General features: G+C 43.4%; 4 protein-coding genes and 1 long non-coding RNA gene across 9 annotated transcripts; 2 read left to right on the top strand and 3 right to left on the bottom strand.

Annotated features, from left to right (window-relative positions):
* Positions 1 to 1,266: 1,266 nt before the first annotated feature.
* LOC133928439 (cyclin-A1-2-like) lies at positions 1,267 to 5,159 on the bottom strand. Its single transcript, XM_062374807.1, has 11 exons — positions 4,813 to 5,159; positions 3,800 to 4,205; positions 3,572 to 3,705; positions 3,022 to 3,114; positions 2,806 to 2,939; positions 2,633 to 2,708; positions 2,467 to 2,543; positions 2,351 to 2,384; positions 2,103 to 2,252; positions 1,864 to 1,998; positions 1,267 to 1,781 (listed from the first exon to the last, which is right to left on the bottom strand). The coding sequence occupies exons 1-11, from the start codon at positions 4,993 to 4,995 to the stop codon at positions 1,710 to 1,712; spliced, it is 1,494 nt and encodes a 497-aa protein (XP_062230791.1). The 5' UTR covers positions 4,996 to 5,159; the 3' UTR covers positions 1,267 to 1,709.
* A 5,134-nt stretch (positions 5,160 to 10,293) lies between these two features.
* On the top strand, positions 10,294 to 13,043 carry LOC133887086 (serine/threonine-protein kinase RHS3-like). Its single transcript, XM_062327005.1, has 3 exons — positions 10,294 to 10,655; positions 11,124 to 11,914; positions 12,052 to 13,043. Exons 2-3 carry the CDS (start codon positions 11,124 to 11,126, stop codon positions 12,902 to 12,904), a joined length of 1,644 nt encoding a protein of 547 aa, XP_062182989.1. The 5' UTR covers positions 10,294 to 10,655; the 3' UTR covers positions 12,905 to 13,043.
* Positions 13,044 to 14,190: 1,147 nt separating this feature from the next.
* Positions 14,191 to 17,644, bottom strand: LOC133928528 (putative ubiquitin-conjugating enzyme E2 38). 5 transcript variants are annotated; one of them, XM_062375154.1, is made up of 7 exons: positions 17,538 to 17,644; positions 16,774 to 16,849; positions 16,166 to 16,398; positions 16,038 to 16,101; positions 15,319 to 15,458; positions 14,917 to 15,228; positions 14,191 to 14,788 (listed from the first exon to the last, which is right to left on the bottom strand). In XM_062375154.1, the coding sequence occupies exons 2-7, from the start codon at positions 16,832 to 16,834 to the stop codon at positions 14,522 to 14,524; spliced, it is 1,077 nt and encodes a 358-aa protein (XP_062231138.1). In that variant the 5' UTR covers positions 16,835 to 16,849; positions 17,538 to 17,644; the 3' UTR covers positions 14,191 to 14,521. The 5 variants fall into 5 exon arrangements, with proteins under 5 accessions (XP_062231138.1, XP_062231060.1, XP_062230916.1 ...); XM_062375076.1 differs by having other exon boundaries at positions 16,774 to 16,866; positions 17,538 to 17,630; XM_062374932.1 differs by lacking the exon at positions 17,538 to 17,644 and adding an exon at positions 17,094 to 17,507 and having other exon boundaries at positions 16,774 to 16,866.
* A 2,049-nt stretch (positions 17,645 to 19,693) lies between these two features.
* On the top strand, positions 19,694 to 21,119 carry LOC133887095 (B3 domain-containing protein Os01g0234100-like). The gene is made up of 2 exons (XM_062327015.1): positions 19,694 to 19,809; positions 20,545 to 21,119. The coding sequence occupies exons 1-2, from the start codon at positions 19,786 to 19,788 to the stop codon at positions 20,791 to 20,793; spliced, it is 273 nt and encodes a 90-aa protein (XP_062182999.1). The 5' UTR covers positions 19,694 to 19,785; the 3' UTR covers positions 20,794 to 21,119.
* An 834-nt stretch (positions 21,120 to 21,953) lies between these two features.
* Positions 21,954 to 25,518, bottom strand: LOC133928919 (uncharacterized). The gene is made up of 3 exons (XR_009911548.1): positions 23,476 to 25,518; positions 22,927 to 23,138; positions 21,954 to 22,257 (listed from the first exon to the last, which is right to left on the bottom strand). It is a non-coding gene; the product is annotated as an uncharacterized LOC133928919 (long non-coding RNA).
* Between the last annotated feature and the right edge of the window lie 62 nt (positions 25,519 to 25,580).

Below are 25,580 nucleotides of genomic sequence, written 5' to 3' on the forward strand. Positions count from 1 at the left end.
CTACTGATCCAGGGACTGGTATGAGCTACACGAGGTGACCCCAAAGGAGGGGTCCGACAATCTTAGTGAGCTAAGTTTGTTTGTCCACCTTTGTGTGAAGGTTCGTCCCCTAACAGATTATTCCATAACTTTGTAACCCAATTTGCAAACCCCTCGCGAGCCAGCCAACCTAGCTTGAACTTGAAAGGTATTTGCCCTCCATTTGAAGTCAAGTCACCGGTATCTACCATGATCGAAGTATGGTCTAACAATGATGTTCGCTTGAGGGCATGGATGGTAACCAATGGATATTTTAATTCCTATTATGTTGTCATTAAGACTCGATCGAGTTTTCCAACGATGGGGGTATCAAGGTTATTTGACCATGTATATCTTCTCCCCGAAAGTTCAATCTCTCTTAAGTCCAAGCTGCCAATGATAACGTTGAACAAGAAAGGCCACCGGTTTGAGAACCTGTCATTCTTTTTCTCCTAAATAAACCTTAAGATGTTAAAATCCCTGCTTAAGATGTTAAAGTCCCCGCTGAAAAAAAAGCCATGTGTTTATATAAGCCTGAATTCGGCCTCTTTTTTCCGTATGTCTAGCAGGGCAATAAAGTCTTAGGCATGGTCCCTAACACTTTCATTGATGATCTGGAATTTAGCTAAATCACTCAGACCTCTACTATTCTAAAATATTCCTTTCATATAACACTTGTTAGTTTTTTGGATTCATGGCTCTTAGCTGTAGGCCTGATCGTGTGACCTTTTTTTTAAGGAGTTTAACTTGGATTTTTGAGGAGTAGCTTTAAGGTCGCATATTAAGCTTCTCAGCTCCACCTCATCTATATCTACCTCTGTGATCTCATTCACAAGGTGAGATAAAAGAGGACTGTTCCACACGTCCTCCATCTCATTTTCGCTTGAGACAAGATAATCAATGATTGTTTCATTTATTGGTATGTTTTGGGTTTTTAGGTTGAACCTTCACCCTATCAAACACCATATATTTTAGCGTTTTAATTGAAAATTCAGTTTTTTTCTCATTGTTGCCCAACGATATACCAATAGAGCTAATTTTAGATGGAGCAAGAGGGGAGTACGATGTTCTTATCTGTCACGGGCATTTGACCATTAACCCAGAAAATTGTAAAGAGTTGCAGGAAACAACCTGAAAAACTTGACCATATGCAAGAATGTTGACAACACTTTCAGTTCCGAAAATCAAATCTCTAAGATCTCTACTGTCGACTCAAACCAAATTCCTCTCAAATAAGAAGAAACAAGGTCATACCAAGATTATGGTAAACAGAGCCTTTCCATATCTTAAATAAACAGAATGAGCACTGCTAAAATCTGGTGCTCTTATTATCAGCCTAGCAGTGCAACGACACTCTCATACATCAAACATGGGGGTCACCCAACTTGGTAGCCATGCTTTCAAGTCACTGTGACTCCAGTATTATGGCATTACATGGGTCTAGATACAGGAAGAAAACAGCGGAACCGGGAGAAGATGGGGGAAAAACGTACACCAATGCCCTAACATGACCATAAACAGTAAAGCATCCATCTAGAATCTACAATCTTCTAATCACCTGAAACAACAGGGACCACCAGCACTCCTGCATCAACCAACCACCTCCACAGGTGTGCGGTGAAACTGGGCATTTGAGGCACAAGAGGAAGAATTCAGTAAGCTACTGTAACTACTCCTGGGCTTCTTCTAGTCTAACATGTCGCATCTCGGAAGAATTCAGCAGGAATTGATGGTGGACAGTGCTTCTTCGCGACAAATTTGTACTGAGGAAGGAAGGGAAGTGGATAAAATTAGTATTAGCAACAGTAATGTTAACCGAAGCAATTGAGGACCACATCCAGTTACCTTATGTTGACTGTACTTCTCTCTGATTGCAGGAAGGTTACTCCCAGGACCAACACTGAAAAGGCGGTGCAGTGCCTTTACACAATCGCATAGTTCTGACGGCTTGTACTGAGTGTAATGAGCAAGGGTGGAGTTCTGCTTCCAATTTGCAATGAGAACTATATGTTAGCTCATGCAGACATTTGATTTGGCAACTGCTACATAAATATATGTAAATGAAACATGGTGATGCCACCTACCCATGGATACTTTGTTGGTTGGAGTATAAATTTCGCCAAGAAGATAGCTGAGGCAGCTATTAGTGAAGGAGGGTAAGATAGGAGATTGTACTCCAGCAGTGATAGTTCAGATACATAATTGGCTAGGAACTCGAGATGCAAAGCTGGATCCTGTACAACGAAAAGTTGTAAATGCAATGCAATAACATATATAACTTACGGAGTTGCAGCCGGTAAGAAACTGACTAAGAGAGCAGTAGCTGCAGTACCTCATCACAAACTTGTGCAGCACGAGCAAATCTCCTATTGTATGCAAGGAATAGAGTTAGAGATGTTCTATTCGCATTAGCATCATAAATTTTAAGAAGAAGAAAGAAAGCAGAACCTCAAAAAGCACTTTGCTGTAGGTGCAGTCATTTCAAACTTCAGGTAATTCAGGACAGAAGCTTCCATTTCTAATACCTGTTCATGTATAAGTTGAGTGACGGTGATGAACAAGAGGCTGTCAAATGATAAAAGCAAGGAACTATAGCAAGTAACATATCACAGACCTCATCTCTTAAGTATGTATTGTCAGTTATGTAGCAGAACTCTTCTACTTGGGGTGCACAGATCTCCTCGTATTTTCTGCAGTAGAAGTTTTCAAAATGTCAAAATCAGTATGACAAGTGCTAACTGAGAATATGTAGCAGAAAAAATAAAAGAAGGATTAGCTGTATCTTACGCAGCTATAAGCATGCAAGCAACACCGAGTAATTGCAGCCTTTGGCGGTTGATTTCATTGCCAGAAAGATAACGGTCAATGTAGTTAACTGTCAGGTATAATGTATCAGGAACAAGGCGATATTCTTCAGCAACCTGCACAAGCATGAATTAAGGTCAAATAAGAATGATCGTTAGGCTTTTAATTAAGTTTAACTTGTGTAGCAGAAAAGCTTACTTCCACAAGCCAGTCTATCAAAATAGCCCTCATGCTTGGGTTTACATCCTTTTGAATCATTTCCATAAAATCAGTTGACGGCCTTTTCCTGGTCTGCTAGAAAGCAAAGCAGCACTGTTAACAGCATACATATAGAAGGGGAAGAAGCAGATGTTCTTGAACTCTAGAATGTGTAAATAGATCAAGTCAGCAATAATTTAAAACTTTATCCTCAGGTCATATTTAGACATTCATTTGATCCAATCGAGTTTAATCCTTGCACAGAAAAAAAAAAAACAGCTTCAAAAAACAATCAGCTATTTCTCCCATATTGGGGAAGTGCACACTGATCTACTCAAGCATAATGAAAGTGAACAAAATATGGACTTGCTGATTGGTTCCATCAATGTAGAGATTTTGCTTGCTGACTGATGCAATCTACCCCAAACGTAAATACATGCGAAGCGGGTTTTCAATTTTCTCTAGAAAAACTAATAAAAATATTCATTATGTTCACTACTTGAAGGAAATTTTTTGTGAACAGACAATACTGCACATAAGAATATGTGACCTCAGCTTCTCGCAAGTGCATGTAGATATCAGAAGCAAGAGTGGCACACAACTGCGGATCCTCGAAGTCACTGTCAACATCACAAATACGGTCGATTTCCATTGGGGCAGGGACATTCTTCTTCCACTTATTTTCTGCAAAAGAAAGCCGGCCATATACACTAAAATCAACAAAATTAACAAAATACACTAAAAAGTAAAAAAAAAAAACATAAGAATCTCATCAAACCTTCAACATCTCTATCCTCTGAGATACGTAGGTGCTCATTTGCTCGTCGATGCAATGAAGCCAGTATTGAGGAGTCTCCGTTATCAATGTACTCAAAGTCAGGGCTTTTCATAGAGTCACAAGTCGACATCGTCTCATCAACGGAAAGTGAGTCTCCTGAGCGTGCAGGAGACACAAAGCTGGTGCACGGTGCAATGGCAGGCACCGCATTTGGCAGATGCACAATGGTGGGCACTTTAGGAGGAGGAACATTGTGCTTTTGCATCGTGCTTTCATTGCGAGATATGGCTGGAGCTGGCTTGGTGGAAGCCGATTTCACAGCAGAACCCCGAGTGGAGCTCACACTGCGAGCACATGCCAAAGATCCCTTCTTAACAGGTGCAGCAGAGGTAGCTGAATTCAACTTCTGCATGCGAATTGAACAAAAGGAATAAGTTATTTCAAACCTCTAAATTTGGAATCCCCGTTAATTACGCACAAGAAAAGATTAAAAACAGGAACAGTGCACATGCATAATATTATATTGCCAAGAGAAGATTCCACAGCAAACAAGGACAAAAGATCGCCACATTGCGAAAACCAAGGAACTTTCTTTTGAAAATGCCGATAAAATTTTGTTTGATGACCATCCAAGTACAGTCTAGCTTTTTTACCATCAGTAGATTCCAATATTTGAAAAAAAAAGGAAGAGCACCAACTCCAGGGGATGCAGCGTCTCTCCTGCAATTCCCCTAACCAATGGAAAGATCGGCTCGAACGATGTACACCACATTGCGATATCAAGAATTCCCCTAACCAAGAAACCGGAGATGCACTCGGTCCATCCCAAGAAGAACCAAGAACCGTCAAGAAAGCCACTCCGATTCGCGCCCGTGGCCTCTCTTCTCCAACCATTGAAAACACTACCCAAACGAAGGATTTCCAATCAAGAAACCAGAAAAAAAAAGTTTCGCACGAAACCCCCCCCCCCCCCCAATCTCGCAACGATCCCCCTCGGCCGGAGCCGTACGTACCGTGGTGCCCGCCGGGGCCGCGACCTTCCCGTTTCCGGCGGCCCTCCCCCCTGCCGCCGCGACGTTGGTGATGTTTCCGAGCGCGACGCGCTTCTTGTCCTTGGCTCCCCCGGCATTCTCCGCCGTCGTGGGGCGCTTCGCGGTGGCCGACGACGAGCGGCGGACGGCGGCGTTGGTCAACATCGTCGCGGGCGGAGAGCTCTTGGGCACGAGCCCTCCCCTTGGGCTAGGGCTAGAGTGTGGGTTTGGGGCGATGGGGGAGCGGAGAAGAGAGAGAGAAGAAGAAGAAGAAACAAAGCAGGAGGGAGGGAAAGGAGCGTGCTTGAATGGTAAGGCGATCGGATCCGTCCATCGGCCGCTTTGAATTGTTTCGAACTGCGCTGGGGCTATGTGAACGTTGGAAAGCAGGTGGGCCCCCGCTCCTGCTGCCGTGGATCACAGATGCTGACCCCACCGGCAGGAAACCAGTCGCTGCGCCAGGGTTTGAATGTTTTGAATCTCCATGTCATTTCGTGACTAAAAAACAAAAGGGGCTGGCCCACACTCATCCTCTGCCCAGCTGCATTTAGAGTGTTTGGTTGTCTGTATAAGATCATCTTTAATAGTTATCTTAAATTTTTATCCTCAAAAATATTATTACAGCATCCCCTATCACTATTATAGCATTCTCTATTTTTTATCTCTAACAGCTACCCTATTTCTTACCTTCTACTACTCTTTTTCCTCCCTCCAGATCCACGGTCGGCCTCTGTCTACAGTACTGGTACAGTACCCCCGATAGTGTTTTCCTCCCTCTGGGCCCACTGGCAGCCTCAGTAAAAAAGTATTGCTACAGTGCTCCGGCAAATTCACAGCTCCATACTCCCTCCGCAACATTGTACCGTACTATAGCATTGGATACGGGATCTGTTGGAGATGCTACAGTACTGTTACAGTAGACCGCAAAGTACTGTAACACCCGAATCTGCAAATTTGGAGACTCTGTTGGAGTTGGCCTAATGTCATCCTAACTCTATCGGTATCGGAGAAGATCGTTTGATTGCTTGTATATATTGTTTCTTCCTGTATCTGCGAATGCACTTATACTATTGGAGCCTAGCCAGTGGATATGTTCGAATCAAGTTCTGGAGCATGATTCGGTGGATGTACTGTATTTACTACACTACTGTTCGTATAGGCAACCAAACACATTCACATGGTCATTGCATCTGTATATGTAGAGTTATTACATCCGCATATACAAACAACCAAACACTCTCCTTTTCAAAGTTACTGTATCCGCTCAGTCTATTCTACTCGTCTATAATATACGTCTTGGTCGGATCACAACATTCCTCGTGTACTCTACTATGTACTTGTGAGGAATGATGTGATGATGGTATATCATAGGTTCATCCTATCAATCTTGTCTCCTAGACGATCCGAATTTATTTGATGCTTTATAGAGAACCACCTTAATTTGAATAAGCTAGGTTTCCGAGCATTTGCCTTGCAACAAGAAAAATGCATAGATTATTTTAGGCGTAGTGGAAAAAAACATGAGCTAAACTAAGGTCTTTTTTTAAAACTAGTACTCGCTTATATTAAATAGTAACAAAAATGTACATTGATGAGTACAAGTATGGGTACATACGCAAAGGATACAGAGTGGAGAGTATCCCAGCCAACTTGCAAAGAGGACACTAGAAACAAAATAAATTAAAGATAAACCCTACTTCCATTGGCCGGGGACGCACCCCGTGCAAATCACCTGGCCATGGATCTGATCACACCACCCGAAGACAATAACGGAGAAGACAAGATCCACTCGCCTCACAATCACACTTCCTACAGCCGCACCACCTCTACGTCGCACCATGACGAAGATGGAGGCCCAGAAGATAACACTGTTAGATGTACATCCGGTAATCCAAACACAACAAAATGTTACTAGCGTAACCTTAAGTGGTAGACCTTGATCCTTTGGCGATATGGTCTCTTCGTGCTGGATCTCTGGACGATGTTACTAGCGTATGGCGGAAGTGACATTTTTTGCGCAATGACGGGGCAACCACTAAGATCGGCAGGCAGTGTCAGGACCCCAACCTCATACTCCTCTGTGCCTCATATATCAGTCCCTGGATCAAGTAGCTGATACACACAGAATTCTCTAAAATGATATCAAAAACATACTTCGAATAAAATAATTACCTGAAAGGGGCAAAAGATGATCTTATGGACAAGGATCCACAGCAGACCAGTTAGGTAGAAGAGCCAACATCATAGCGGAGCGAATCGAACGATGCAACCCAATGCCACAGGCAACTCTGGTGCGGACACGACCTTAGACTTCTTCTCTTTGACTTCATCTAGGTTGAGGTTGAGGTTGATCTCAACAATCTAAAAGCGGCAAAACTGAGTACGAAAGGTACTCAACAAGTCCTATACTACTTCGAGGGGTTGATAGATGCATAATATATGAATCAAGGATAAGGCTTTATGGTATAATTTTAAGCGTAAATCAGGTTTTATGCAGGTATCCAGTTATATTCTCTACTGTTAACCTTTTGAAACAAAGGTAACTTATTAACAAAGCTTTTGAAATAGTTTAAAATAAGGTAATCTGATAACAAAGTTTTTGAAATAGTTTTAAACAAGGTAATCTGGTAACAAAGTTTTTGAAATAGTTTTAAATCCAGAAAACAGTAATAAGTTATATCTGAAGGTTTTTCGGTCCTGCGAGGGGCTACACTTCAGTCCGTAGTCCCTTCCATCATCTCTGGTGTACCTCTAGTACTACACAGTTTCTAGCAGATTGAGCCAGTAACCTCATCACATGGATATCTAGCCCAACACTCACTCATCAAAACACACGCACCCGGAGTCTAGTCAAAAAGATTATGTCTTAGCATGTTCATGACCGTGGACACGACTATTCGAATAGGTTTATACTCTGCAGAGGTTGTACACTGTATCCATGCGATATGCTTAGCCTTCAACAGTTGTAAGCGGAGGAGCGAATCATATCGAGACACTTCAATCACCTTTCGTACCGGGCTTTTCTACGAGATATCCCAAGTTCTAAAGTCCTTGGACTACATGCCAGATTAGCTATGCTGAGATAGAGGGCAGATGGACACTTGGCTCCTCGCTGCTCCCTAGCCTCCTAGTATGATGTCCAACCCAGTCCAGTGAAGAAAAGTCAAGTCCTGCCCATTCAGGACGCGTGGTTGCACAGGGGTTGCTTAAGCATGGCAGTGAAATGACTCGGTCCTTAAGCTATCATGACATCTACCTTCTGGCAATGAATACCACAGAGATAACTCAAGCCCCTAGGAGAATCCTCGTCCAGAGTACTACTCCACATGCCCTTGCTAAAACAGTTTTCACCTATTTTTACATATCACCTGTCATATCCCACATAACATAAAGGATCTCACCACAATCACGAAATTCATAGTCATCAAGTATTCATGGTATATGAGTTCAACATTGATAACGATCAAGCAATGTATCTGAAGAGACGTATTTTGAAAGCGACGCATCCGAAGAGATGTATTTAATCTTAAACATGCTAGATATTAAGACATCATCTGTTATTAATATAGATAACAACAGATAGTCCTAGGGTGATACGTATTTTAGATGATAATATTTATGACATGGCAAGTGTTTGATAGGATTAACTACCATAAACAGTTTGTAAAAACGCAATACATAGCACATGCGATATAAATCCAGTTTTAGTTGATCATGTAGATTAGTTAAAAATATAGGTTCAATATGATCAAGGAGATATGACTTGCCTTCTATGAGGTTTTCTTCAAGATCTTAGTTGTAGTCAGGATCTTCCTCGCTCCTAACACTTCCCGTGTAGCACTCGTAGAATTTTGACGGTTTTCAATTGTAACTATGATTATTGATGTTCTATACTAGAGAAGAACTAAATAACACCAAATGGAAAGCTAAATGATCCTTATGGGATATCACACTGTGGCAGATAGGTAGATCTCAAAATTTTAGATGAATTTTGGCGAAAGAATCATCAAAATTGGAGTCAGAATGGAGAAGTTATGACTCCCTGAAGATTTAATCTAATATAAATCGAGAAAATAATGAATGAAACTATTTATGGGTGGGACCAACATGAACAGTAACTCAGACCCATATGCATAATAGCTGGGATTGGGTAGAAATGGACTTGGACTGGCCTAGGCTTGGGCTTAGGCCGCATGGTACTAGGCTGCAAAGTACTTAGCCCACTCAAGTTGGGCTGGCCGGTTTAGCGGGCTACTGAGCTAGGTCAGCCCACTAGGGCATAGTCGGAGTAGAGTGGCGATGGGGAAACATAGGACGGAGATGAGTGATTCGGCGAAGTCACGTCGACGAACTCAATAGAAATGTGATGCCACCAGAGTTCTATGACGGGAAGTTAACACCGGCTATCTACGAGCTACGGGGAACTCGACAAGGGGCGCATCAATGGCGGGCCAGGACTGGAGCAGCACCAGATATCGACCGAGGTAGACAACGGCGACACGAGAAATTTGGGCAAGATCTTCCCTAGACTACACACGATATCCCTGCAAGAAAAATGAGCCTAGCACTCCTTGCTACACGGCACAATGGCTGGACCACATACATAGAGACAAAAAGGCACATCGGCGGCAAGCTAAAGCACTGCGGTGGAGCAAAAGCTCGGTGTCATGCGACTACGTGCAAGAAGGAAGCGCGGGAACAACTACATGCTAACTAGGAGGGCTCGTGAGGGAACTGGGAGGCTCACAACGCTTGAAAACGGCGAGAAGTTGGACGGCGGTCGGTGAAGCGATGGTGTAGTAGCGGCGGAGTGGCTCGGCGTCTGGCACGAGCAGCCTCCCATCAACTTTTGATCGACGGAGAGTGGCACAGGGATGGCAGTGTCCTCCTAGGGCTCCTCGGCAGCACACGGGTGATAGATCGGCGACGGTGAGCTATAGTGGCGAGCAATGGTGATAGTGGCGGCACGGTGGTGGTGGCGAAGTGGGGAAACATAGAGAGAGGGCGGGCCGCTCTATTTATAGAGCGAGGCAAAGCGGTAGTAAGGCGGCGGGCACGTCGTGCTGGTCTTGAGGAATAGGACGGTGGCTGACAGCGATATTTCCCCACGGTATGGGTGCAATGCTCTGTCCACGCACGTGCACGGGCGCACAAGTTGCATGGCGGCAGCGGCATGGGTGGCACGAGCATGGGCAGAGAGAGAAAAGAGAGAGCGAGATCGGGAGAAGGTGCGACCTAAGAGAGAGGAAGCCGGAAGGAGAAAAGAGGTGGCTAGAGTGAGAAAGTGGTCGATCGAGGGAGAGAGCTCGGTGGCGAGCCAGGGGACTGGGATGGCACTCCTAAATGCACCCGTTGGAGCCGCGCATGCCCAGCGGACACCAGCAAGCAATACCTACCTAAAAGGGAAATTTCTTCAAAATGGGTCGGTGGCTAGGGGTTGATTGGGCCCCCGCCAGACGTCCGGAGGCGGAGCCCTTGGCGCGCGTTGGAAACACCGCCCCCCGCGCGTCCGCTCCGGCGACCCCGTCCTCCTCCCTCCGCTGGCCGCCCTACACCCCTCCCACTCCTTCCCTTCCTGCTGCACGCCCGCGCGCGCGCCTCTCATAAATTTAGCAATGCCCTCCCTCGCCAGCCGTCCGCTCCTGTCTATTCCTCGCTCCCCCGTCCACCGCGCCCTCCCCCTCCCACGCACCGTCCGCCGCTTCGGGCTCCCGAGGGTCCCATGGGGGCGGGCCTTGTTCTTGTTCTCCGATCTCCCGTCACGGTTTCTCGGCCTGCCGTTTGAAGGCCAAGGCGGCGTCGCTCGTCGATATATGATCCCCTAGGTTCGTTTTTCCTGCTTCGTCATGCTGAAATGGTTTCTTGTTTCGATTCGTTAGGATTGGAGCTTGATTTCAGAATGCATAACCGCCCTAGTTGTAAAAGTAACCTTACAACCAGATGATGTTCAACTTTCCATGTATTCTCAAAATGAGGAATAATGGATAATCGACTATCCGTCTAGATTCTACTATTCTAGATGGTTCAATGCCTCAATTTGCATGCTCCTTCTACGAATTGCTTGCTTGATTCCACCAAGGATCATGTCGACATGCTAGTTTGACCTGGGTGCGTGATGGGTAATGCCAATTGAAATGATTGATCCATGGCGTCCTGCCAAAAGTCTGCGTGGATCTATTTGACTTGGGCAAATAATCCACGTTGTGCCCATTTCTTCTACAAGAACTGATTCCACTCATACTACACATTTGTTATTGTCTGCCCTGATTTGCTACTATCTTGTGGAGTTGCAGATGAACTTCATGTCATACAGCAAGCTGTCCACTGCGAATCATAAGATGGATTTCAATACTCGTGGGAATACCCAGTCCAATGGCGCCTTGGCGCGGAATCAATCTGGCTTGTCAGCCAATCCATCCACGGCCTCCAAACCAGCAGTGCACTCGCATATCCCTTCCGATAAGAAATCACGCCACAAGAAGTCTGATCCAGCTGACAAAACATCGCCAAATACGGCAACAAATGCTGTGCTGACAACAGTATCTGAAACAGCTGCCACACCAATGGAAGCAGCAGTGAAAAGCGACAATGCCAAAGATGAGAAACATGGTGGCTCCTCCATAACCGTTCGTCAAGGCAGCTTTGGCACTTCTAGGAGTAACAGCTTGGATAGTTGCAGTACTGGTCAGATCAAGCGGCATACTGGAGGCGATTGCAGGTGGGAGGCCATCCAATTGGCGAACTGCAGGGACTCCCCTCTCAGCCTTATCCACTTCAGGCTTCTGAAGCGCCTTGGTTATGGGGATATTGGCAGTGTTTACCTTGTGGAGCTCAGGGGGACAGACACATTTTTCGCAATGAAAGTGATGGACAAGGAGTCACTCATCAGCAGGAACAAGCTGATCCGGGCAGAAACTGAGAGGGAAATCCTCGGCCTTCTTAATCACCCGTTCCTACCCACATTATACACTCATTTTGAGACCGATAAGTTCTACTGTCTTGTCATGGAGTATTGCTGTGGTGGCAACCTCCATTCGCTTCGACAGAAGCAACCTAACAAGCATTTCAATGAGCAAGCAGCCAGGTTGGTTCATCTCATAGCACCTTAGTATTCTTTGTTTGTTACCTTGACAATGTTCCATGTAATGTGTTGTTCACTGTTGCACATCGAGATATAACATTTGCTTATCCTAGTTCTCTTTCCCTGGTTGTTTTGATCAGATTTTATACCTCTGAGGTGTTGCTTGCACTTGAATATCTCCACATGCTTGGCATTGTCTACAGAGACTTGAAACCAGAAAATGTTCTGGTCCGCGATGGGGGGCACATCATGCTGTCTGACTTTGACCTGTCACTGCGGTGTTCTGTCAGCCCGATGTTAGTCAAATCCTCGTCGGTCCATGCAGGCGCCGATGGCGTCGAGAAAGGCCTAGTCCACGCTGAGGGTGTCAGCCAAGGCTGCATACAGCCATCAGCATTCTTTCCACGCATACTCCCCAAGAGGAACCGCAAGACCAAATCGGACTTCAGCCTCAATGGATCACTTCTGGAGTTCAATGCCGAACCGACAGACGCACGGTCAATGTCATTTGTCGGAACTCATGAATACCTTGCACCGGAGATCATCAGAGGAGAGGGGCACGGCAACGCAGTGGACTGGTGGACCTTCGGCATCTTCTTGTATGAGTTGCTGCATGGCATGACGCCGTTCAAGGGGAATAGCAACCGTGCCACGCTCTGCAATGTGGTGGAGCTGCCACTGCGGTTCCCTGACAGCCCACCTGTGAGCAATGTCGCACGTGACCTTATCCGCGGGCTTCTGGTGAAGGACCCTCAGAAGAGAATTGCAACCAAGAGGGGTGCCACTGAGATCAAGCAGCATCCATTCTTTGAGGGGGTCAACTGGGCACTTGTGAGAGGTGCTCATCCACCTTCTGTCCCTGACCCTGTAGACTTCAGTCAGTTTGGATCTAAGGAGAAGAAGCCGCCAGAGAGTACAACGGCGCCGGAGACTTCTGCTGCAGCTAAGTCAGCAACGACCGGCGACTGTCCCATCAATTTTGAGTACTTCTAGATCTGTACCCCGTCAATTTTGGGTACTACTGGGACTGAACACCATAGATACAGATGTCCGTATTGTTGTCATTACTCTTGTTCCTCTTTACTGCTGCAGCTAATGAATGATGCAAGTTTTTACCTGTGCTGTTTCTTTCTGAACTGACGGGTGCAGATAGCTTTTGCGGATAAGAAATTTCTCTTGTGAACGATAACAACAGTTCATTGCATTTGATCTAGAATGGGCCTGCACCTTTTAGTCGGTACAATTTCTTTTTGCTACTTCAAGTTTATTATGTCCTGCAAATCACTCTTGACTGAAGATATGCAGGCTGCCACCGAGAATGTGCACCAGTCTTGCAATTTACGTTAATTTAGTTATGTTCGAGTATCAAAAACTGTTTTGTGCAACAAAAAAAAAATCAATTTGTGTAACTCATCGTAGTGGAACAGGTTTAGCCAGTGCAACAAGATCTATGTATAATGTGGAACTATATGACCAACATGATACCTTTAGGTGGTCTTTACATAGAACGTTATCTTTTCAGTGCAATCTATGTATAAGGTTTTAATCAACAATGGTGTGATTCCCGATAAGAATATTATTTAGAAGCTAGAGGTATCTCTGAAGATTAAGATTTTTCTTTGATACTTGCAACAAAAAAGCTAAAGGTATCTCTGAAGATTAAGATCTTTCTTTGGTACTTGCAACAAAGAGTAATTTTAACAAAAGATAATCTAGTAAAAAAAACAACAGAAGGGTAGTCTAAAATGTTGTTTCTATTCTGCTAATGGATCTATACAATATTTATTTTTCGATGATCCCTTCGCTAGATTTATTTGGAGGGTTGTTCAAACATCGTGTAGTTTGAGTCCTCCAACTAGTATTGTGAATATATTGGATACTTGGTTAGAAGGGATCAATCATAATCTACAGAAACAAATTTTTGTTGGGAGCAAGTGCTATATGTTGAGCCATTTGGTTGAATAGAAATGAGGTAGTTTTTGATAAAATACCAGTTCTTTCTCCTATGCAGGTTGTTTTTAGAGGCGTGTTTCTGGATTGGTTTGCAGAAGGGAGACGAACCTCTCTACTTGAAGATTGCATGTCACCTTTTGGATATTATAGTGATGAAAGTTTTTGCCAAACATAGGTGGATGTTTAACAACAGAATTTGTGTTAAAGTCTTTAGCTCGTCTTATGTGTTTCCTGAAGGCTTTTTTTTATCTTATGTCAAAGTGTCTTGTTTTTTTGACAGTGTAATAATAAATGGCTATATGTATTTTTTGATGTAGAGGCTGAAATAATAAAGTATCCCGTTATCTAAAAAACAGGATATATCTTTCATAGCGACATTCAAACTAACGTAACAGGTTCTATTACCATGGCATCAAGGTTGTTCAAGTTACACGAATTTAACCATTAAGTAGATCGACACAGAATAGGGCTAAATTTTAGTCATCACATAGATATGCCATCACCAGAAATGGCTAATGTCTGACAAGAACATTCTTAAACCAGAGACAAAAACCAATTCTTCGGTCATGCAGTGCTTGCTGTCAAAAACCTATTGGCTGTTTCACTTTTCAGTAAGGCAAGTGAATTGCAATGGTGAGGTGTTCTGACGAAAGAATTCTAGCTGGTAGGCACAATCTCATCTTCAGTTGATGCCTCTCTTTTCAGTTCCAGTACGCGAGTTCTGTTTGCAGCAAACTCCGCCCTGAGATGTTCCGTGTAGAGCGCCATCGACTTCTTGAAGTCTGCGAAGCACTTGTCACAGGCATATTTGGTGCCATTCCCGACAGATGATCCAACGACTGTGCCAGACATGTAAGTGCTACACGCGTCGAGAATGACACGCTCACGCTCGTGGAAGTGGCGCGCAACAAGGCTCTCAAAATGCTGCAGGAATGAAAGGCTCTCAGTATGTTAATTTCCTGGATGACTATAACTATGACAGGTGAGATTCTTTATTTTTCTATAGCTGATATATAACACTAAAGCAAGAGATGAAGGATTTCTTTGGCTACCTTTGGGGGCTTCCACAATGAATACAGCATTGTCTTGCAGGATAGCAGAAAGGCGGTCTGATTGTAAGCCAAGGAATTCTTTTCACCAACTGCTGTGTTAGCCGAATTTTTGTAGAATGGCTCATTAAAGTAAGGTTTATCATTCAAGACAAGGCCCTGGATGGAGACCAACACCTGTAGCATGGTGGAATTTGACTTGCCCCATTTCTCGCACCCATTTCCCCACCAGGTATTCAGAAGGCTAAGGCAAACTTTCCCACTCGCATACAAGTTTGGATTTAACCTAAGTCCACCCGAATGGTAATGAACTTTCTGCACACATCAGATAGAATTTTTAAAAGATTGTGGGTGGCTATGCCAATAGAAATATTAGAGGAAAGCTGGTGTGAAGCGGTCACATACTGGTGGGCATTTTGGGTATTCAGAAGGAAAACAGACATCAAAGAAGAACAGTCCATCATGATATGGAGTTCCAGCCGGCCCAACTATAGCAGCCCTAAGCAGATCAATCCTCTCCTCGTAAACTCTAACATATATAGATTCTGCATAATTTTAACCACACTGGTACAAGTTATTAGCAATAAAAAACGCATAAGCTGATTTCAGGTGCAAATTCTCCCATTAACAATAAGGATATCAGGTGCTAATGTCAATCATAAGACATGACGGGCACAAGAAGTGGCATAGTATCTTGCACTAGTGCACATGATTTTATAGACATGCATTGTTTTCATCTGCTCATGCGTTTTCTAATATAAAATAATTACTTCTGAACATGTGCAATATGCTAGCATGACAAGATTATTATGGAAAATTAATAGTCAACAAAATGCCATGACCGATGATGGGATAGACACTACACACAATAGTCTCCTTTGAATTCTCTGTACCTACAGTTTGTCAGTTTGGTGACAATACACAATAGTCTCCTGTGAATTCTCTATAACTACAGTTTGTCAGTTTGGCGACAATAAGAAATGAAACATTGATCAAATATAATCAGCATAAAAAACTGTTTGGCGACAATAAGAAATGAAACACCAAACTGTACCCAGTGTTAAAGTACTGATAATTTGATGAGTACGACAGTACTGATTTATCAAATAAAAACATGCACTCACCAGGTAGATCTTTCTGTAGAAGCTTCCAGTCACTTTGGATTGCCTTCACCCAATCTTTGGTGGTCTGGTCACATATTTGAGGTGAGAAATTTACAGTTGGATCCAATAGCAGAAATGGCACAGCATACCTTCCCCGGTGATTTCTTTGCATAGTGGTGATCGGAGAAATCTTGAACAACATCAAATTGATTAAATGACTTGTAATCATTAATCTCAGTTCCATGTCCTATCCTTGCCATTGATGAGCTTGAGCATTCAGATTCATGTTTTTGCACCCATAGTACAGTGCCAGTCCCACTTGAACAGGGATCCAAAATACTCTTATTTGCAGTGACACTCACAGTGGAGTGTGAAGCAGAAGCTGAAATCCAGGATGTAGGTTAATGAGTAATGAGTAATGTCATTACGACATCAACAAATGGAGTATATAATTCCAGCTTAGGACAGAGATATGGGACAGCATCCATATAATGCAGTCTATCAGCTCAGTCAGGCCTACTGTGGCACTGCCCATGTGGAATTGCAAATCTGAAATGTTACTACTACACCAATGAAAGGCAGCCATTAGATTGCTGTGTCATGGCACCAGAAAACCATGCCCACAAATTGAACAATCCAGGGCTGATAGACGGAAAGGGACACGGAACAAATTGCCAATTTGCCCTCAGATGAGACAAAAAGCGAGATCGTTGTTTTGAAGAGGGAAGTATCCAAACAAAAGGCTGAAGTGAATCACCATTCTTCTTGGGATCCTTCTTCTTGACACAAAACAGCTGAAGCAGCTTCTTCAGAACCATCCTTCCTTTTAATCACTTCACACAAAAAGCACCTGGAAAAAACGAGAAATCATCGTAATCTTTGTGAGTTTGGAAGTTGTCAAACAAGAAGAAAGACCACTCATTTGCGCAAACCGTAAAGGCAAAGATCAGAAACACATGAACAACATATGCATAAACAGAAGCACCTTTACAAGAAATCATTTCCTCGGCAAGAACAACTGAAAGAGAAGAGGAGAGAAGAAAAGAAAAGAAAAGAAAAGAGTACTAGAAAATCGACCTTCTTGGAGAACCCCAACGCGGCAAGTATCTTCTTTTTCCATTTCTTTTTAGTACTACTAGTACGTTCTTTTCACTCGTGCTCGTCGGCCCCAAACCGCAATCAATGCGTGCGTGACGCCGTGGTGGTCCAATGGAGCCGAGAGACCATCACCCCAAGACCAAGAACAGACAAAAAGAAAGAAACCGAGAGGGCTAACTAGCACAGTGAAAGCCCGGAGATAAACTTGACCGTCGCCGTCCAGGAGCAGGAGCACCAGCGCATGGTTAAGAAATAAGAACCCCACCAAGAAAACAATAGATAGCACAGCGGAAGGCTTGTTCCATCAAGAAATCCACCCATGACAAGGAAAAGGGAAAAGAAGCAGAAGCAGCCAGCAAGCACCGATCAAGAAGAAGAAAACATTACAGCAGGGCAGGCGAAGCGAAGATGGAAGTCACCCACCTCGGGTCCTGCGCTAGTCCTGGACGCTTCAACTGGTTGGTTGATTGGTGTTGAGGCAAGCGACTGAGCGAGAGAGGCGAGGAGGGGTCGAGGCTTCAACTGGTTGTGTGATGGCGATGCGGGAATTCCGGGGGTCACACTGCACGGATGCCGGGATCGGGACACCTTGCGTGCCAAGGCGGAAAAGCGTAAAGTGGAACGGGCTGCTCATGTAAAGGGCACCGTGCCCTTCATTCCCTTCTATTTTGATGTTACAATCTCTATTTTTAAATTGACGTTGTTTTAAGAATTTAATTTTATTTTTAGATAGATATCGTTTTAGTTTTTTAAAGTAATATTTTATTATAGTGTTCATATTAAAAATTATTGAAAAGTGAAACTTTTTCAATAAGTGTAGTATATTAGTATTTTATGTGTCATTAATTGAATGTTGAAGAAATCAAGAGGAATAAAACGATATGCATAAAATAATTTATTGTAGCCTTATTCTGTGTACCTCAAAAGCTAAAACTACATCTAAAAGAGAATGAAGATAGTATTATTTTCAATCGTATGAAAATGACGCTAGTTCAAGACGATGGCCTCCGTACCTCAAAATCCAATAACCATCATCTTCTCTTCTTTCTCTTGCCAAAGCAGATATGTTCCTCGTGTGACGCCTCCATGTGCTCGCACCCCACCTCCTGTCCTCCTTCACCCATCTCTGGTGATACTCCCACCGCCGGATCTATTGAGTCATCTCCACTCGTTCCTGCTCTGGCATCGCCCATCGGTCGTCCTTCGCTGTTCGCAGTCGACGACATCCCCGCCGACCACCGCTTCGCCCCCACGCCCGCCTCCTCCACCAGGCCGGCCTCCCTTCATAAGAGCTCCCTCTAAGCCCGCCGATGGAGTATCCTGCCAAAAATCGAATCCCCATCGCTAAACTTTGTTGGCTTCTTCAGTTCAACGTCGCTTGAAATCATCTCCACGATTTCAAGCGCCTGAAGATTAGGAAGCGTGGATCGATCCACGCTTCCATGACATAAGTTCACGTGAATCCTGGGCGCAGCGTGACGACAAAGAATCCTAGGAGCGTGCAATGCGATGACGAAAACCGATGTATGGTGCATGAACATGACGCAACGGATGGTCGTGGCGCAAAGGAAACCTAGGGGTGTGGTGCTCAACAAGGTGGTGCGAAATCAAGGTGTGACGACACGAAATCTAGAGTGGAGACGGTGCAAAGACGATGAGTGCAATGAATCTCGGCGAATCGAGTGTGAACGTAGCAGCTCGAACATGCGGAGGACAAACCAGATTGTCATACCACTTGTTCGAGTATTAGACACGAGATATTGTGAAAAATCCTCTAATACAGAGGTAACATATTATGGAGAACATATTTTATTACGAATGGTCCAAGATTACAAGTATAAGATGTGATATATATTTATGGACATCTTATGGAATCGTATTTGACTAGGAATATTTATAATATTCATTTAGGACTTGTAGATAACAGGTGGTACTTTACTTCGGTTCGGATCTATCGTGATAAAGTGGTATGGCTGCATAGATATAAGATTCCACATCTTCTTTCCCTCTCTCCCAAGTGATGGGGGGTGCTTTTCCTTGCAGAAGACAACAGTAGCAAATCGAGCATCTCATCTGCTGACTGCTGCCCGGTTATTGCCGTAAGTACATAATGGAACACGGAATTGGAAAGCATGAAACCACCCGCTATTCCTCTTTCTATCCATGCCATGCCAAAAAAAATGCCTATGTTGTTTGACTACTGCTCCAGTATTGGGATGGTCATGTACCCCTACTCCAAACTTTGCAGCTTTTAAATTTTCCTAAGAAGAAGGAAGAGAGAGTTAAAGACACAAATTCACCCATACGAATAGGAAATATCTCCCCAGTTTCAACGTTCGTTTCAACCCTTTTGAAAAAGTTAATCGCAAAAGCGGGGCAAAATGGCCGTGGAAATGAGTACTTATATTTTTTAAAATCAAAACGCCATTGGACATTTGGAAGAGATGGATATAGCCGTGCGTCCCGTCAAATCAGTCAGTCACTGTAGCTGAACGGTAGGCTTTCTAGTTTCTACTTTACTCCCATTTTATACTCTCTGCTACTGCTGTCGCTGCTGCTCCTCCTCGGTGGCTCAGGCCCCATCCACATTTCCAACTTTGAAACCTCAATCGCGAAGCGCAGTGAAGAGGAAATCCCCGCAAGGCATCCGAGCTCCAGGACTGCACAGGCAATGGCCATCGATCAGCCCCTTAAGGTATGTTCCTCTCCCTCCTTATCTCAAAGCTCCCCAGTCATTGGCTTCGTTATTTCCCCAGTCAGGGTTTCCTTGAATCGTCTGTTGATGGCTCATCTGTTCTCTCTTTTTTTTCCGGTTATGTTAATGGCACATTTACACTGCAGTTTGTTTGAGTTTTGCTTTATGCATTTGAGTTTTTCCTTCGGGGCTTTTGCAAATTTGTCACTGGTTTTTTATTTTTTTAAGAATGCTATGGAATGATAGGTTTAGTGGTATTTTTTAATATTTTAATAATAAATTTGCAATAATGATTTAAAATAGTGATAAATTTACAATTGTCACTTTTTTTCCTCTTTTATTTTATTTCACCTGTAAGGTAGCTTTTGAAAAGGCGATTCTTGAAAACAACCCCCATGGCCTCTTTGCATACGTTCAGTTAGCACAGATTTCTCTCAAATTACTATTCTTCTCCCCCTGGTGGATTGGTCGCATCGTGCATCCGTTTCCGGCTATTTGTTTCTTGCATTATTTGTTTCCTGCCTATTGATCGATTAGGTGCAATATTTGACGTTTATCGATCTCTGTTTCTTTTCTAGTTCAACTTTGTGTTTTATCATTCTCCTTGTCTCCCTCAATCTTTTCGCAACCGAAGATTTCCCCCACTTTTTGTTAGATGATATTCTGAAACGAAAGTGTCGATCTTTAATTACATATTGATATTCGGATCCTGAATTCGTTCCTCTGCTTTGATAGTCAGATACTGAATTCGTTCCTCTCCAGAGGAAGAGAGGGAGGCCTGCCGGTGCTGGCTCCCAGTCCGTCAAGAGCAAGATGGAGCAGAAGATGGCATTGGTCAATCAGAGGCTCGCCTTGCTTGACAGTAGCAGCAGCAGCAGCAGCAGCGAGAATGACAAGGATGACAATTTTGTGCCCATGGTGAGGCCCTGCGTGAAATGGTTTAACATTGACTTCAGAGTAGCATCATGCCATTCATCATACTGAATGATAAAAAAAAATTCTTTATCATAGTCAGGTGTAAAGAGAGCAATATGTAGCCGAACCCACATCCTTAGTTTGGTTGGTGGGGAGGCGTTGATCAGACAATCTACTTATACTTAACACTCCTCTGCACGGCTAGGCTCAGCACCTATTCATACATAAAAAATGTAGAAGGTGCTGCTGTTTTCAGATTCGCAGAGTCCCGGTGTGTTGGACCTGTTGGTTGGTCCGTGAATCACAACTCTGATCTCAGCACTCTGATTGTCTTTGTCTCTTTGATGGGTATTGTATAATGTGTTTCTCCTTGAACTCTCTTTTGCTTGCGAAGTTTGACCGTCCTTATCATTTGAAACTGTATCAACTGAAGTCTAGAAATTATTTGCTATGTTTTTTTTTTCTGTCAATGCCCATCAGTTTCTGGAGTATCTGGTACCATCAATACTTAATCATCATACGCATTTTTGTGTTATCAGACTATATGTTTCCTTTTGGTCTACGTTCAACTTGATATTTTCTCCACACAACAATTGTTTAACGGTTGCAGGATGATGAGCTCGCTATTGTTGTTGCACACCCGCCTGTAGCAATTCATTGTGGTGATGCAGACGATGAGGGGAAGGTTATTCCTTTGGAAGTAAGGGCACTGTTGCTTCGTTTCTCTTGTATACATCTGGGTGTAATACCGAGTTTTTTCTTCCTCGTTTTTACATGGATATTCACTACATGTGTAGTTACTCCATTCGCAGTACCACTACCAGTAATACAACATGACCAACAAAGCACTACATTTAGAACACACTGTTGTCATAGATCCTTGTCACCTTTTTTTCATCTCATAATTTTCCTCGTTATGGAAGGTCGTGAATTCAAGAGTGGAGAGTGTGCATTTTGGTGTGGGGTTCGTTTTGTTCGAGTTGAGATCGTTTTGTTGTCTCGGGATTACTAATTGTTAAGATTTTTAACCCAGTTTTTCTTATAAATGAGATCAACTCTCTTCTCCTCTAATAATATCTATATCTCTGGTGTTGTCCTTAAAAAAAACGTATGTCAACTCTCTTTATTCTATAATAACATCTATGTCTCTGGTGCTGTCAAAAAAAGAAACGCAGCATTGACGCAATATTGTGAAATGATGTCGACGAGCGCCACAACAAACCTGCCCAGGTGTAACACCCTACTTTACAACTAAGCCTATTTATATGAAAAATAGGACATTTTGGCAGCATTTCCTCTATAAAGAGGTATAACTGACCAAAAGAAATATCACAGACAGGTAGAAACAGATATAACCAGCATATATATAACCTTCACGACGCTACCAGCGTCTCACCACAACATGAACCAAGCAAACGACAGACCACCAAAAACACCATTTATAACACCGGTTGAGCTACCAACAAGGTGATGAGGTAGTGTGTGCAGCTACCAAGATCCATCCCCAAAATGCACGTCAACATCTAAACATACCTGTAAAGAAAGCACGGGTGAGATTTGAAAATCTCAGCAAGTGAAATGTACTTTAACAAAAAGCTATTTAGCCACAGTTGAATGTGCTAACAATTCTAAATAGAAACTAGTACTGAAACAGACCGCCACCACTAGGAGAAATAATTCTGACTAAGCAAGTCCAACAATAACATTAAATATTTTAACAATCGATTGGTATAAGCCTTCAGAGCCGCATATATATCTATATACAAGCTAACTTAAAGGAAATAAAATTCGATGCGAATGATTCATTGAATTCCATAAGAAGACATAACCATGTACATGATATGCTCTCCTTACCCTTACCCCTCCTCGGGTAACGTAAGGGTGTGCACCATACCCTAAGAAGACATAACCATGCGTATGATATGATCTTCTCACCCTTACCCCTCCTCGGGTAACGTAAGGGTCACCCTTACCCCTCCTCGGGTAACGTAAGGGTGTGCACCGTACCCCTCCTCGGGTGACATACGGTACTGTACCGGTACGGTCGCGGCCAGAAGACGACGACAAACTTCCAATGCATGAGATATATATGTATGACGTGCTTCAAGCATAACCGACATAACTCCCGAAAAATACTTGAGACTTAAAACAACATTGCATAAAACAATAATGAACAACTGCAGAATGGCATATCGTGCCTACTGCACTTCATAAATCAATCATCGAGTAAACTTCTGGAAACGTAAACAACATAGTGCTCAGCCCAGAATCAGTCATTCAGATTAGATGAATGCACTGTAATTAAAGAATGTAGGCAACCCAATATTAGGTTAAAGCATAGTCATACAATACATTCACTTGCCTTTACCGACGATGAAGAAAATTCGATCAAGAACGTCCGGAAATAGTACCACCTGTACAGGCATACTATTAGAACTAAAACACATTTATAACACATAAAATATGAAGCGTCAATTCTACGTCTGAAAACGTCACATATACGCCTACATTCCGAAAAACTGAACATACAATTGTATCACATGAAATGATACACTATTTTCAATTCAGAGTCGAACTAAAATCTCACTAATTAGACTTCGCTCTAATGATCGAAATAAATACTTCGACTCAGATATCGTATCTTCGAATCAATAATGATTATCGAAACAAAACAGACTATTGATCACCTGAAATAATACGACAGGAATTGATTGATTCGATTCAATCCAACCACAAACGTTTAGAAATTACCGAGGAATCACCTTCGATGGAATCGACGAGGAATCCAACAAAATTACGAAATTTCCAACTTTCTCCTCTTTTCCCCTTTTTCCCTTTTTCTCCTTTTTTCTTTTCTCTTTCTTTTCTTTTCTTTCCTTCTTTTCCTTTCTTCCTTCCTGGCTTCTTCTTTCTTGCTTCTTCTTTCTTTCTTCCTTGCTTCATCTAGCTTCTCTCTTCCTGGCTTGCTTCGGTTAGTGCACAGCATGCGGCAGCCGGCACAAAGCACAGCGGCACGACGACACGACGGCTCGGCAGCGACACGCAGCAGCACGCGACGCGCACGCACGGCAAGCAGACAGCAGCACGCGGCGGCGGCAGCACGCAGCGCAGCACGCAGGCGCGCGGCAGCGCGACGGCGAGCAACAGCGGCGCGGCGGTGGCGGCGACGAGCAGGCCGGCGACGGCAGGTGGACGACGGCGCTCGGCGACAGCACGGCACAAGCTGGCTGGGAGAGAGAGAGAAAGAAAGAAATGAGCGAGTGGATAAACACGAGGCTGGATGGATCGGGTTGAGGGCCGATCCATCCGGTATTTATCCAATTTTTTTTTATTTTTTTATAAAACAACCAACGGTCTAAATTTATTAGGCTTGCTACGGGTCACAAAGTGCTCGGAACGGACATATGAATAGCAAAATGGGTTCGTCTCGACGAGATGAACGCAACCGCGGTCTCCGATCGTCCATACGAGCAACGGATCAAAAAGTCAACTTTTTGTCAAATCTCTCTCTGTTTTTTTTTCTCGAAAAATTTAGTATTACATTCTTCCCTCCTTAAAAGAATTCGTCCCCGAATTCTGCCGCTTCCATGGCAACTATGGAACAGAAGTAAAATATTTCAAAACTTATGACTCATTAGCCTCAAAGAGCTCCGGACACTCCTTGTGCATTCGTTCTTCAAGTTCCCAAGTTGCTTCTCGTTCTGTTTGATTTGTCCAAAGGACTCTCACAAACTTGATAGTTCTTCTTCTCATGACTCGCTCTGAGAAATCCAGAATACGTACTGGGTGGCACTTTACGGTCAGGTCTTTCTCTATCATGATTGATTCCGCATCAATTTTATGCTCAGGGTCTCTCAGCTATTTTCTTAGCATAGAAACATTGGAGACATTATGTACTCCACTCATTGAGTCTGGTAATTCAAGACGATACGCCAAACTGCCTACTCGGGCTGTGATTAGAAATGGACCAATGTATCTCGGGTTAAGCTTTCCAGAGATACCAAAACGTACAACACCTTTTGGTTGGCGACACTCTGAGAAGAACATAGTCACCAACTGAAAATTCTAGATCTCGTCTCCGGATATCTGCATAGCTCTTCTGTCGACTTTGAACAGCCAACATGTTCTGACGTATTTGGTATACCTTTTCTGATGTTTGCTGAACCAAATCTGGATCAAGTAGTGATCTCTCTCCAACAGAATCCCAACACAAAGGGAAAACACACATTCGACCATACAAAGCCTCAAAGGGAGCCATCCGAATACTAGCTTGATAGCTATTATTATAAGCAAACTCTGCTAAAACTGGGATACAAATTTGGAATCTCGATCTGAAATGATCGATTTTGGCACACCATGCAACCTCACTATTTCCCGAATATACAAGGGAGCTAAATCATGTGCTGAACTGGTTGTCTTTATTGGGATGAAATGTGCGAATTTTGTAAGCTTATGCACGACAACCTAAATAGTATCTCTGCCTCGAGGGGAACGAGGCAACCCCAACAACGAAGTCCATAGCGATATGTTCCCATTTCTATTCTGGGATTTCTAAGGATTGCATTAATCCTGCAGGTCTTTTATGTTCAGCCTTTACTTGTTGGCAGACACCACAAGCTGCAACATACTTAGTAATATCCACTTTCATCCTTTTCCACCAAAAATTTTGCTTTAGATCTCGATACATTTTGGTTTCACCTGGATAAATAGTATAAAGAGTCCGATGAGCTACTCTCAATATATCCATTTTCATATCTGCCTTCTGTAGTACACAGAGACAGCCTCTAAAGCGTATTGCACCATACTCATCAATACTAAACTCTTTTGATTTTTCCTGTTAAAATTCTCTTTCGAAC

The sequence above is a fragment of the Phragmites australis genome, chromosome 1, assembly GCF_958298935.1.
Source record: "Phragmites australis chromosome 1, lpPhrAust1.1, whole genome shotgun sequence".
Classification (NCBI taxonomy): Eukaryota; Viridiplantae; Streptophyta; class Magnoliopsida; order Poales; family Poaceae; genus Phragmites; species Phragmites australis.

Excerpts from the sequence above, each read along its gene's own strand:
- LOC133928439 (XM_062374807.1), bottom strand. The coding sequence starts at position 4,995 with ATGTTGACCAACGCCGCCGTCCGCCGCTCGTCGTCGGCCACCGCGAAG. Across the intron at positions 1,999-2,102 it reads AACCAACAAAGTATCCATGG|AACTCCACCCTTGCTCATTA; the intron begins GTAGGTGGCATC and ends AATTGGAAGCAG. Across the intron at positions 1,782-1,863 it reads AGAAGTACAGTCAACATAAG|TACAAATTTGTCGCGAAGAA; the intron begins GTAACTGGATGT and ends TTCCTTCCTCAG.
- LOC133887086 (XM_062327005.1), top strand. The coding sequence starts at position 11,124 with ATGAACTTCATGTCATACAGCAAGCTGTCCACTGCGAATCATAAGATG. Across the intron at positions 11,915-12,051 it reads TTCAATGAGCAAGCAGCCAG|ATTTTATACCTCTGAGGTGT; the intron begins GTTGGTTCATCT and ends TGTTTTGATCAG.
- LOC133928528 (XM_062375154.1), bottom strand. The coding sequence starts at position 16,834 with ATGGTTCTGAAGAAGCTGCTTCAGCTGTTTTGTGTCAAGAAGAAGGAT. Across the intron at positions 15,229-15,318 it reads AATACCCAAAATGCCCACCA|AAAGTTCATTACCATTCGGG; the intron begins GTATGTGACCGC and ends TGATGTGTGCAG. Across the intron at positions 14,789-14,916 it reads CATTGTGGAAGCCCCCAAAG|CATTTTGAGAGCCTTGTTGC; the intron begins GTAGCCAAAGAA and ends TCATTCCTGCAG.
- LOC133887095 (XM_062327015.1), top strand. The coding sequence starts at position 19,786 with ATGGCCATCGATCAGCCCCTTAAG. Across the intron at positions 19,810-20,544 it reads CCATCGATCAGCCCCTTAAG|TCAGATACTGAATTCGTTCC; the intron begins GTATGTTCCTCT and ends CTGCTTTGATAG.